General features: G+C 46.6%; 1 protein-coding gene across 1 annotated transcript in view; it reads right to left on the bottom strand.

Annotated features, from left to right (window-relative positions):
- Positions 1-12,594, bottom strand: part of Ahrr (aryl hydrocarbon receptor repressor) — a 53,314-nt gene that overhangs the window by 28,908 nt on the left and 11,812 nt on the right. The window contains exon 3 of the mRNA XM_048368580.1: positions 416-510. Coding sequence (XP_048224537.1) covers positions 416-510 — 95 coding nt within the window. The remainder of the gene's footprint in view (positions 1-415; positions 511-12,594) is intronic.

Genomic DNA, 12,594 nt, shown 5'->3' with positions numbered 1-12,594 from the left:
ACACCCAGTGTGTGATGCCAGAACTGCCATCTCAGCAGCCAATCCAGGCTAAACCCACACAGAGAAGCTCAATGCTGATTTTTCCGACTCTTTAGTTTGGAAAATAAATGGCTTATTATTTTATTAGATTCTCTCATTGATGAGTAAAACCAGGAAATGCAGAATAAAGAACGGTTCTCAGACTTAGCATGTAGGTCCTGCAGTTAAAGGCATTTCTCTGTTCCAAACTATGGGCCTCACCTCTGAGAATTTGACCACTATCTGCTGACCCAAGCCTAAGCCATTTGGGCACAGTCGTAGAACCATTTTTGAACACATACTGGAGCCTTATAGCTTTATGTTAACTGAAGGGGTTCCCATAGGAGAGCCACACGCATGGGCCACAGTGTGGGGTCACCACTGGGTGGACACTCACCTCTAGCATCAGTTGCCCTTCCTGCACAGGACGCCCTCCAGAAGGGCTTTCTCCAGATGAGAGGGTCACTGCTGGCCACTGCGTCTCCTGCAAGGCTGCCAGAAAAGAACAGACAGATGAGCCCCTTCTAGAGCCTGAAGTCCCTAAGTCATGCTTTTCTGGTTTCCTTGGGGTTCACACCAGGGTTCGTGCTGGATGGCCAGCCTGGGCTGCACTGCAACCTGCAAGATGCAGGTTCTACAAGGTCTCTAGTATTTCAGGTCAGCTCTGGGTGGGGGTAGGGAGGAGCAGGAGCGATGAGCCAGGCCAGTTGGGATGGGGGAAATGGCAAAGATGTGTAGATAAGTCTAACCTGAGTACCATCTTGCTCAAATCCGTTCCCAGGAAACGCTTGTAGTACCCAATCCCACTCAGCTTGACAAAGTCCTATGGCCAAGGCCTCCAGAGTTCTCACAGCCTCTTCCTAAGTACCAGTGGATCCCAGCCTGGCACTGTGGATTGTCCTTAGAGAATCAGCCCACTTGTCAGTCTCTCCCAGGCTAGGTCAAGGCTGACTCACCCTTATCACCTCACCTTCTCTGGCATGGAGCAAGTCAAACACAGGACCCGTCCTGTGTGACAGGAAAAGGACCCCCAAGAATGTCCCCTCAAGCAGTTTCCTGGTGCTTCCCTCAGCCCTATCTCCAATCTGGAGTAGCAGCTGCAGCCCAGAGAGTTAGACAGACGTAATTCTTTAAAAAAAAAATGTTTTTTTAAATTGGGGGCTGGGAATGTGGCCTAGTGGTAGAGTGCTTGCCTAGCATGCATGAAGCCCTGGGTTCAATTCCTTAGCACCACATATACAGAAAAGGCCAGAAGTGGCGTTGTGGCTCAAGTGGTAGACTGCTAGCCTTGAGCAACAAGAAGCCAGGGACAGTGCTCAGGCCCTGAGTTCAAGCCCCAGGACTGGCAAAAAAAATTTTTTAATTGTTATTATAAGGTGATATACAGAAGGCTTACAGTTACTTAAGATAGGTAGAATACGGTTCTTTTTGGACATGTTACCCCTTTTCTCACTCTCTCCCAGCTTTTTTCCCTCCCATGCCCACCCACAAGTTGTATAGTTCATTTTCCACATAGTGTCTAGTGAGTTTGTTTGTTCACCCTTTATCCCTCCATTTCTGTACTCAACCCCACCATCCCAAAGACAGGCAAACAAGGCAAAAAGAGAAGACAAATTAAAAATTATTAAAAACATTAAAATCTAATTTCCATTTCCTGACACTCACTTAAAAATGTAAATATTTGGGGCTGGGGATATAGCCTAGTGGCAAGAGTGCCTGCCTCAGATACACGAGGCCCTAGGTTCGATTCCCCAGCACCACATATACAGAAAACGGCCAGAAGCGGCGCTGTGGCTCAAGTGGCAGAGTGCTAGCCTTGAGCGGGAAGAAGCCAGGGACAGTGCTCAGGCCCTGAGTCCAAGGCCCCAGGACTGGCCAAAAAAAAAAAAAAAAAAAAAAGTAAATATTTTTCTTTTTCTGTCTTTCTTTTTTTTCTTCTTTTTTTTTTGGGGGGGGTGTAGTCCTGGGGCTTGAACTCAGGGCCTGTGCACTGTCCCTGAGCTTCTTTTTACTCAAGGCTAGCACTCTACTACTTGAACCACAGCACCAATTCCAGCTTTTTCTGTTTATGTGGTACTGAGAAATTGAATCCAGGGCTTCGTGCATGCTAGGCAAGCACTCTACCACTAAACCACATTCCTGGCCCCAACAAATGTAAATCTTATCCATCCAGCTGGGTGCTGATCTCAGGACTCTGCCTGCATGTCTCAGTCCATGTCTACTTCCTCGTTGGTATGTGGGGACTCTTACTCCTTGGCTCCTGAGACAGGGTAAGAGGGTCCCAGCAGAGGGTCCTAGCAAGGGGCATCCTCAGAAGGTGGCTCACCAATAACTACTCTCATCTTTGTCTGAGAGGAAGACTGAGTTGGGAGAGCAGGTCCTCTTGTTTCTGTCTTGCAAAAGCTACTGGTGCCTTCAGTGACCCTGTTTACCCAAGCAGATGAAATCCTTGATTCTTGTTCTAACTCTGAGATAGAACATAAACTAGTGTTATTACATGTGATATTTGAATCATCAGCATTTTTTCCAAAAGGAACAAGTTGTGGACTTCCCACTCATTGGAAGCTGTCTGCTGTATTGACTTTATCAGACTGCCTGCCCATACTTGGAGGGGTCATCATAAGTCTCTGCTCCTAAAACAACCACCCCAAACTCTGCATCTTCTACTGAACCTGGTGACTCCATTCCCTCCCCAAGAAAGCTGGGTCTACACAATAAATCTTTATCAAGGGCCACAGCACCCTATTTGTAGCCCACTTCATTTAGAAAGGATGAAGTTGCTGAAGTGGGCACATTGTGAAGAGATAAAAAAACAGGGCTTAAAGGGCACCTCTGTAGTCCATGTGACACATGGATATTCTGCTTTCTACAGTTTGAGACTCATTGTGCTCCCACGCCTCCCAGGCAATGCCCCAGAGGTTACTTCCACCTTCCCGGGGATTTCAGCATCCCGCCATGCATGGTCACTCCTGGAGTTTGTTAGGATTGCAGGCCCCAGGCTCCTGCCCTCCCTGCTACTCTGGGGTCCCATCATACTTGAGCCTGTCCTCCAGAGTGAACCCAACAACTCTCACCCAAAGTCTGTCTGTGCTGGGCTCCGCTGACCCAGGCTACACCGGGCTGCATATCCAGACCCTCTGATGGCATGTGCAGGGACAAATGACTGGATGAACCAGAGCTGTGCTGTGGCCTTTGCCCCAGAATGTCTCTGTCCCTCTCTCTCTTAGAAGTCATCACACCATCACCCTGGACTCACATAGCTAATAGCTCTGTTCACTGCACAAGTGTAGAAGAGCCCCATTTCCTTTGCCAGAAAGTAGGTCCTTCCTTGGGAAACATGAGCATTCTGAGGGACAAAGGGGCAGAGCAAGCCCCCTGAGTTCTGCCCAAGGCTCTCCTTGTCTACACTCCTCTGCAACACATTGAGCTTTATCATGGCTCCTGAAGAGACCCCAAGGGGGTTGGTTTTAATTTTTATCTCTCCTGGGGTAGGGAGGGGGACTGCAGGACTGTGATCTCACCCTGGGGGCGGGAGGTCGAAATTGAGGCCCTCTCCCCCTGGGAGCAGAGAAATCACAGTCCCTCTCTTCATGAGCACAGACCACTAAGAGACTCTGGGCAGAGGCAGTGACCGATCTGGGCAGTAGCTGGAAGGTTGCAGAGTTAAGCATGGGCGCTCTTGTTCCCCAGGTAGAGTCTGGGAGCTCTGGGAGGAATAGGAGGAGAACAGGACAGAGGGTCTGGGCTGGCCTGATGGAGGGATCACCCCCACGTGGCCTCCAGCAAGAGGCAGACGGGCCAGGCCATGGGTCCTACCTGAAGAGCCCAGGATAGATGTGAACCCGATCTACACTTCTGCCAGCAAAGCCCTCTCCCTGCCTGCTCTGGCCAGCTCCATCCCCCCAGCCCCCAGTGGCTGTGCTGAGGGGAGGGGCCTGGGACCCTGTGTTGCTTTCAGAACCCAGTCAGGAGTGGGAGAGGAGCAGGGGTGAGAGGGGAGAGCTGTGATATCCCCCACCACCCCAAGCTCCTCATTTCCCCCCATGCACTCACCACGCCCACCCCCACCCCATGCACTCACCACCCCCACCCCATGCACTCACCACCCCCACCCCCTGCACTCACCCCCACCCCCTGGGCTCACCACCCCCACCTTGTGCACTCATTGCGTGCTACCCGCTGCCCACTTCCTCTTGTAGACACCACAGCTCACATGATGTCAGATTGCGTGCAAACAGACCCGACTGGCTGATGAGGACACATTGGGGAAGACGGGGTGGGGATAGCCAACAGCAAATGTTCCCAGACCACACCAGAGACAATGTATTAGGGGACAGGGGTGTGGGGAAGTGATAGCCAACAGCAAATGTTCCCAGCCAGCCTCCCTGCCCCGCCCCACCCTCTCCCAGCACCTATAGCCCCAGAGGGCCATGACCAGAGCAAGGTGCTCTTTGTGCGAGTTGGTGAAGGTGCAGCCAGAGGACAGGTGCCCAAGACCTCCCCTACCTCATGTCTGCTGTGTCTGGCCAGCCCTCACCCTCCTACTCTGAAATGCAGGGAGGGGGGGCACAGCTAGAGTCCACCAATCCCCTGATCCAGCTACCTTTGACATTCTCAGGGCCACCTCAGTCATCCCCCAACTTGTGGTAGGAGCACTTCACCGGGGTTTCCTGCAGCCAGACATGGAGAGGTTTGTTTGCAAGAGCAGAAATGTAGAGAATCACCATGGTGATTGAAATTGCCACACTCACAGCAGGGGAGGTAAGAAGACAGCTCTGCTGGCTGGCTCCCAGCTTCCCACATCCCCACCGGAGCCCTTCTCCTCTTCACCAGCTGCAGAGACTGCAGGGTGTCATCCTGAGTAGCCCCATGCTGTGGGACCCATCCATCCTGAGCACCACATGCCTCAGTCCTGCCAAGGGTTCCTGGGACAGAGAAGGGGAATTGAGCCAGCCCTGCTGCGTGTGGGGCCACTCTGCCCTGGCTCCAGTGAAGCCAGTTCCTTGTGGGGAGTTGGGCAGCTCCCAGTCTTCAGCCATCCTTTCCCTCCACAGAGCCAAGCCAGCTGCAGCAGAGGTGTTGTCCTACATGTTTACAAGGTTAAAGAAAGGGTATTTTGGATTTTTAACAGAAAGAAGCAGGCCCTTATATAGAGCTAGAGAAGACTGTAGGAAAGAGAAGCAAAGGAGAGACAGACTAAACAGGTGCCAGGTAGTGTCTGGTGGTAGGGATGGGTAACCACATGCCCTATTGTCTCAGACTCTTTTCAAGAGAAAAGCCAGAAGTGGATGTGTAGCCCAAGAGTGCTATCCTTGGGCAAAAGAAGCTAAGCAAGAGTACAAGGCCTCAGTTCATGCCCCAGCACTAGCAAGAAAAGAAAGAAAACAAAATGCGAAGAAATATGAACTCACCCTAGTTAGAGAATATAACCCATAACCTAGTAGAATATAACCAGTGTTCCACAATAATCATTATAGAAACAATATGAAAGCTCCTAGGAAAACTAAAATTAAGCCAGATCCTAGCTGCTCAAAAGACTGAGACCTGGCAAGTGTGATTCAAAGCCAGCCCAGGCAAGGAAAGTCTAAGACCCTTATCTCCAATTAACTAGCAAAAAGCCATAAGTGGATCTGTGGCACAAGTGATAGAGCACTAACCTTCAGCAAGAAAGCTCAGGGACAGCACCCAGGCCCTGAGTTCAAACTGCAGGATAGCACAAAAAAAATCTAAAATTAGAACTATTACATGATCCTATTACAAGACTAACTCTTGGGCATACTAACAAAGAAAAATCATATCAAAGAAACACCTGCACTTTCATGTTCACAACAGCCAAGATATGCAATCTACCCAAGTGTTATTTGATGGATAAATGGAAAAGAAAATGTGTATATGAACACAGTGGAAAACTATTCAGCTGTAAGAAGGTTGAAGTTGTGTCATTTGCAGCAACATGGATGGAACTAGAGAATATTAAGTGAAATAGCACATGTTCTCATTGATTTGTAGAAGCTGAAAATGTTGCTCACATAGAAGAGGAAAATAGAATAGGAGGTCACTAGAGGACAGGAAGGGTAGTGGGAAGAAGGATAATGTATACATAAACAGAGTTCAAGACAAGGAGGTAGTTCCAATGTGTGGCACAGCTGAGGACTACATCTCAAAATAACTAAAGGAGAAGACTTTAAAGGTCTCCATGTAGACAAGGGCTGACATTCCACAAGTTGGAAATGCTCATTTTGTCTTTCTTGTTGTGTGTTATATATGTGAATCTGATTATAATGCTCTATCCTGCCAAATAAGTAATAGGGTGAATTTTATCAAAGTTTATTGTATGTATGTACATATGGACATAACCGAATAAAATCCCTTTGTAAATACTAACAAAAGAGAATTAAGCATAACTAGGCCAGCTGAAAGCTCAACTTTCTAAAGAATGGGAGAGCTACAATGGGAGAGCTAGGTGAGTTATCTGGGCTGCACCCATCGGCCAGAGTACCCCCTCCTCCCACTCCTCGGAGCTCTCCTCCCACCCATGCTGCATGCCAGCCCCGCTCAGTGCTGGCTTGTCCTGGTGTCCATGGCCACCACTGCCCATCCCTCTAACTGTGCCACCTACCACTGACCAGGCCAGCATTGTGACAAAGCTCAACTGCTGGTGTTGTAATTGTTAGATTTGCCCAGGGGAAAGGGCCACTTTTCTCCAAGCCAGTCTGCACACAGACTTCCCCTTTGTTTTCCTTGCAAGACCCCATGTACCACACTCTAGAAGTCTCCACCCAGCACCGGCATTGCCCAGGTGACCTGCATGCCGGGGGGCAGTTACCTCCCTTTCTCTGAGGTCCCATGGGCATCCACTGTGATCTTGCCCCCTCCCTGCTCTGCCAAACCTTGCCTTCCTGGCCACAGCTTCTTCCCATCCTCCCCCTACCCAATCCCACCAGAAGTCCACCCTTCCATGAGCACCTCTACCTCCAACGGGTTGGGGCCGGCAGTTCGGAGCAAATGTTTCTTTTTCTGCCTGAAGACTGCTACCTATCAACTAAAACTTACAGTAATGGTGGCAGGGAATCAAGTCAAGTGCTGGCTATAGTTCTAGATCTCTTCACTAAAGGCCTAGGCGCCCCTAGTACACACCGCCTCACAGACACAGTGCATAGGAGCTGCAGGCCTGCACCGCAGCCTCCCTTCCTGTCCTGCCTGCCTTGGAAGGCCACCTCACACCGCTTCTTCACAACTCCTTGACTTAGGTATTTTGTTTGTTTTTTAATCTTCTGATAGTTTATTCCGACACAGTTGCAAACATGAAGAAAGTACAATGTACTTCAATTTTTTTATTTTTTTATTTTTATTTTTTGGCCAGTCCTGGGCCTTGGACTCAGGGCCTGAGCCCTGTCCCTGGCTTCTTTTTGCTCAAGGCTAGCACTCTGCCACTTGAGCCACAGCGCCACTTCTGGCCATTTTCTGTATATGTGGTGCTGGGAAATCGAACCCAGGGCCTCATGTATACGAGGCAAGCGCTCTTGCCACTAGGCCATAACCCAGCCCCTACAATGTACTTCTAGATGCCTTTCCCAGAGATGATACAGTTTCACCAACAGTTGCAGCATCTCTAAGCCAGATTTCTGGATGGACCTGTGGGTTCTGGCTCCACCCCTCTCCCCAGCCCTCTGTCCAGCCTCCCCTGCCATTAGGACATTGAGTCTCTCTGAAGATCACACATAAGCTAGGTGCACATTTCCCTTCCTGGGTGTCCTTGCTTCCTTGGGTTCAGACCAAGGACATCCATCTGTATCTGAAAGGCCAGGCAGTGACCATGCCCCACTAAGATGCCCTGTGGTGTGGTGACTGCAGCCTTTGTGGCAGACTTAAATGTAGCCAGAGGCCCCTGAGCGCTGCGTGTCTGTACTTCCTGTTCCTCCCTTTTCCAATTTACCTCACCTTCACCACTAAATTTAGATTGCATTGATATTTTTGCCTGAATCTATTATTGTGGCAATGAGCTACTGAAAAAGTATATTTTTTGGCATTATTTACATCTTCTACAATTTTCAGTGTCCTCCCTTTCTTTCTTCTCTCTTCCTCTTTCTCTTTTCCTTCCTTCCTTCCTTCCTTCCTTCCTTCCTTCCTCCCTCCCTCCCTCCCTCCCTCCCTCCCTCCCTCCCTCCCCCTCCCTCCCTCCCTCCCTCCCTCCCTCCCTCCCTCCCTCCCTCCCTCCCTCCCTTCCTTCCTTCCTTCCTTCCTTCCTTCCTTCCTTCTTTCCTTCCTTCTTCCCTTCCTTCCTTCTGTCCTTCCTTTTTTAAATTTCTTTCTTGTGGGCTGGTCCTGGGGCTTGAACTCAGGGCTTGAGCCCTGTCCCTCAGTGTTCAAAGCTAGCACTCTACCATTTGAGCCACAGCACCACTTCCAGCTTTTTCTGAGTAGTTTATTGGAGATAATAGTTTTATATACAGTTGGTTTACACCAAATGGTTTTGTAAGTATTGGTTTTGGAATCGTTTGTCTTTTTATCCTTTGTCTCATGATTTGGGTATTCCCTTTCCCTTTCCTAGTTCTAATACACGTATATACAGTATCCAGGGTACTAAGATCAGATACAGTGACAGCAGGGGTAAAACCACAGGAATGGAATACAAGAGAAAAAAAAGGTACGGTTTCACATGGTAAGTTGAAAATAATTACAACAATGACATAACACTTGTTTCCATAATGTAGAGTTCATTTCACTTATCATCATCTTATGTGTTCATAAGGGCATGGACATTGGGCTATTGTGATCTTCTGAGGGAACCCATAGAGTCCATGTTTCTTTGGGTCCAAGTCTTTCCATTTCCTTATGAATGGGGAAATGTCATTCTTCCTGATAGAGGCATAGAATCCCATTGTGTATATGTACCACATTTTCCTGATCCACTCATCTACTGAGGGGCAACTAGGTTGGTTCCAAATTTTAGCAATGACAAATTGTGCTGCAATGAACATTGTTGTGCTGCCCGTTTTAGTGTGGTCTTACTTTTAGTCTTTTGGGTAGATGCCCAAAAGTGGGGCTGGCTGGGTTGTAGGGAAGCTCTATGTTTAGCCTTCTGAGGAACCTCCACACTGCTTTCCAGAGTGGTTGAACAAGTTTACATTCCCACCAACAATGTAGTAGGATTCCCTTTTGACCACATCCCCTCCAGCATTTGTTATTATTAGTTTTCCTGATAATGGCCCCATTCTTACTGGGGTGAGGTGGGATCTCAATGTTGTTTTGATTTGCATTTCTTTTATGGCCAGTGATATAGAGCACTTCTTCGTGTGTCTCTTGGCCATTCTCATTTCCTCTTCAGAGAAGTCTCTTGTTAGGTCTTTAGCCTACTTGTTGAGGGGATCCTTGGTTCTTTGAGGATATGTTTTGGAGGAATTTAATTTTTTGAGTTCTACGTATATTTTAGATATGAGGCCTTTGTCTGTTGTATGGCCTGTGAAGATCTTCTCCCAATCTGTGGGCTTTCTGTTTATCTTGCAAGCTATGTCCTTTGCTCTGCAGAAGCTCTGCAGTTTGATGCAGTCCCATTTGTCCAACCTTTCTTTGACTTGTTGCATTTCTGGGCCTTTAATAAGGAAGTTTCGTCCTGTGCCGAGGACCCCAAGTGTTCTCCTATTCCTTCTTGTAGTGTTTTTCAGGTAATATGACTTTACTTTGAGGTCTTTGATCCATTTGGAACTGATTTTGATGCAGGGTGACATGTGAAGATCTAGTTAAAAAGACAAACAATTCCAAAAGCAATACTTACAAAACCATTTGGTGTAAACCAACTGTACAACTCATAGGGGGGAGGGAAGGAAGGAGGGGGAGGCAAGGGGAAAATGAGAGAGGAGGTAACAAGTTGAACAAGAAATGTACTCATTGCCTTACATATGAAACTGTAACCCCTCTATACTTTACTTTGACAATAAAGGAAAAAAATTTTAAAAATTAAAAAAAAAGTTTTATGGACTTTTCTGCCCCAGCTGACTGGAACCATGATCCTCAGATCTCAGCCTCCTGAGTAGCTAGAATTACAGGCTTGAGCCACCAGTGCTCGGCTTATTTATTTCCTCTGTTAAATACTGAGCTATTTAAACTCTAATGATGAATTTATGCATTCTTTCTTACAATACTGTTATATTTTCTTTTTAGATTTTGAGGTTATTAAAAATGTACAAACTTATATACAATCCCCCACATCAGTTACAATGACATCAGGGGTAAAACCATGGGGAAGAAAGACAAAAGGAAAAGTCATAATTTCACATGATACATTGAAAATAACAACAACAATGATAAATCACTTGTTTCCATAACTTGGAGTTCATTTCACTTAGCATCATCGTATATGTTCATATGTACATAGCTATTGAGCTGTTGTGATCTTCAGCTAGAACTATTCTAAACATGTACTAATTATTACCAATGAGGGAAACCATAGAGTCTACATTTCTTTGGGTCAGGGTCACTTCACTTAGTACGATTTGAAATAATTGTATCCACTTATTAAAAGTAATAAAATTATTAAATAATAATTTAACAGTAATCTCTTTTTCTTCCCTTTCTTTCTCCCTTCCTCCAATAATGCTTTTTTGCCTCAATTCAATTTTTTTTTCTTTTTGTGTCAGTCATAGGGCTTGAACTCAGGGCCTAGGTGCTGTCCCTTAGCTTGTTTGCTCAAAGCTAGCACTCTACCATTCTGAGCCATAGCATCACTTCTGGTTTTCTGGTGGTTAATTGGAGATAAGAGTCTCATGGGCATTTCTGCCCTGGCTGGCTTTGAACTGTGATCCTCAGATCTCTGCTTTCTGAGTAGCTAGGATTATAGCCATGAGCCACAGGTGCCTGGCTTCAAATAAAACTTTTTACATTAATATTTATTAGATTTCTTTCTGTTGGAATTTTCCAGTATGTCCTTCCATCTTTCATTTAACCTTTTCTGTATCCCTGGGGTTTAGATGTCCTCTTTGTAAACAGTAGATACTAATCCACTCCAGTGAACTTGTAGCACAATTAGTCCATCCACACTTATTATAATCATTGATAGATTTGAACCTTTGTGCTAATTACTCTACCCTTCAGTGTTGCTTTCTTATTTTCTAGTCTTTTCCTTTGGACTGGTTATATTTGCCCATTTCTTTTTTTCCTTTCCATTAGTTTGAAAATTGAACCCTATTTCTGTCTTGAAGTGAGATAATCAACCTCCAAAGATAAAGTGAACATTATAGCTCTCTAGGGCAAATCACCCTCTTCAAATCTATAATATTATGATTATGCACTTATTTCTTCTCTCCTCTCCCACTCCATGCTGGTCCTGGGGCCTGAACTCAGGGCCTAGGCACTGTCCCTGAGCTCCTTTTGCTCAAGGCTAGCACTCTACCACTTGCGCCATAGTTCTTCCAGTATTTTATTGATTTATTGGAGACAAGAGTCCTGTGAGATTTCTTGCCCTGGCTGGCTTCAAACCATGATCCTCAGATCTCAGGCTCCTGAGTAGCTAAGATTACAGGTGTGAGACACCAGTGCCCAGTTTAGTTCCCTCCCCCCCCCCCAATTCTTACTACTGTTTTATAAAACCTATGTTAATTTTACCTATTCAGTTAACATCTCTACTTGAAGTTCCTTTTCTGCATAAAATACAACAGTTAATAATTTCATTTAATAAACAAAGGATGAGCAAATGCAGCAATGGTACTCACAAGATGCTATGTTTATAATGAACTATTCAACTTGTGGGTGGGGAGAGAAGGGAAAAACTGGGAGAGAATGAAGGAAGGGGTGACATTGTCCAAAAAGAAATGTACTCTTTACCTGACTTATGTAACTGGAACCCCTCTGTACATCACCTTTATAATAACAATAAACATAGTAAATAATAAATGAGGATGGGACCTCAGGAGCTGGGAACCTCCCTTGGTCCCAAGGAGGCATGACTGGTGCGGTCCAGGATGTGACCCCAGAGAAAGGGCAGGTAACTGCCCCCAGGTGTGCACCTAGGTGTGTCATCTGGGTAATGCAGGTGCTGGGCGAGACTTCTAGCGTAGGGTACATGGGGTCCTGCATGGAAAACAAAGGAGGACTCTCTGTGCAGACTAGCACCGAGAAAAGCGGCCCTCTTCCCGGGCAAATCTAACTGAGTTTGAGTCATGGTCTCAGACTGATAAAAAGAGAGAGAGGAGAGAAAATATGTGATAGAGAAATCAAGGTTTCTGCTCTTTTACCAGCCTGCAAATTCCTATAGTATTCTCATGAAGTCTGCCACAAAGGCTGCAGTAGGAGTGGGAACCTGGGCGCTCAGTGATGGGGCCAGCCACATGTGGGGCACAGCTTCCACCAGCAGGTGGTCAGTCATTCACCCCATCAAGCTTTGGAGTCAGTGCTAAGATGAGAAATTTTGCCTAGAGATTAACAACTGAACATTCAGGTGGATAACTTGGTGAATCATTAGAACTAGTCAGAAACAGCACAAAGAAGTTTTCTTGAGTCAGTAAGCCCTGGCCTGATTGGGCAAAGCTGTACCCATCTAGAAAAGTGGCCCCAAGCCTCCCTCCTCATTGCCATACTGAG

The sequence above is a fragment of the Perognathus longimembris genome, chromosome 19 (genome assembly GCF_023159225.1).
Source record: "Perognathus longimembris pacificus isolate PPM17 chromosome 19, ASM2315922v1, whole genome shotgun sequence".
Classification (NCBI taxonomy): Eukaryota; Metazoa; Chordata; class Mammalia; order Rodentia; family Heteromyidae; genus Perognathus; species Perognathus longimembris.
The sequence above is the reverse complement of the archived record's forward strand: the minus strand, read 5'-3'. Positions and strand labels throughout refer to the sequence as shown.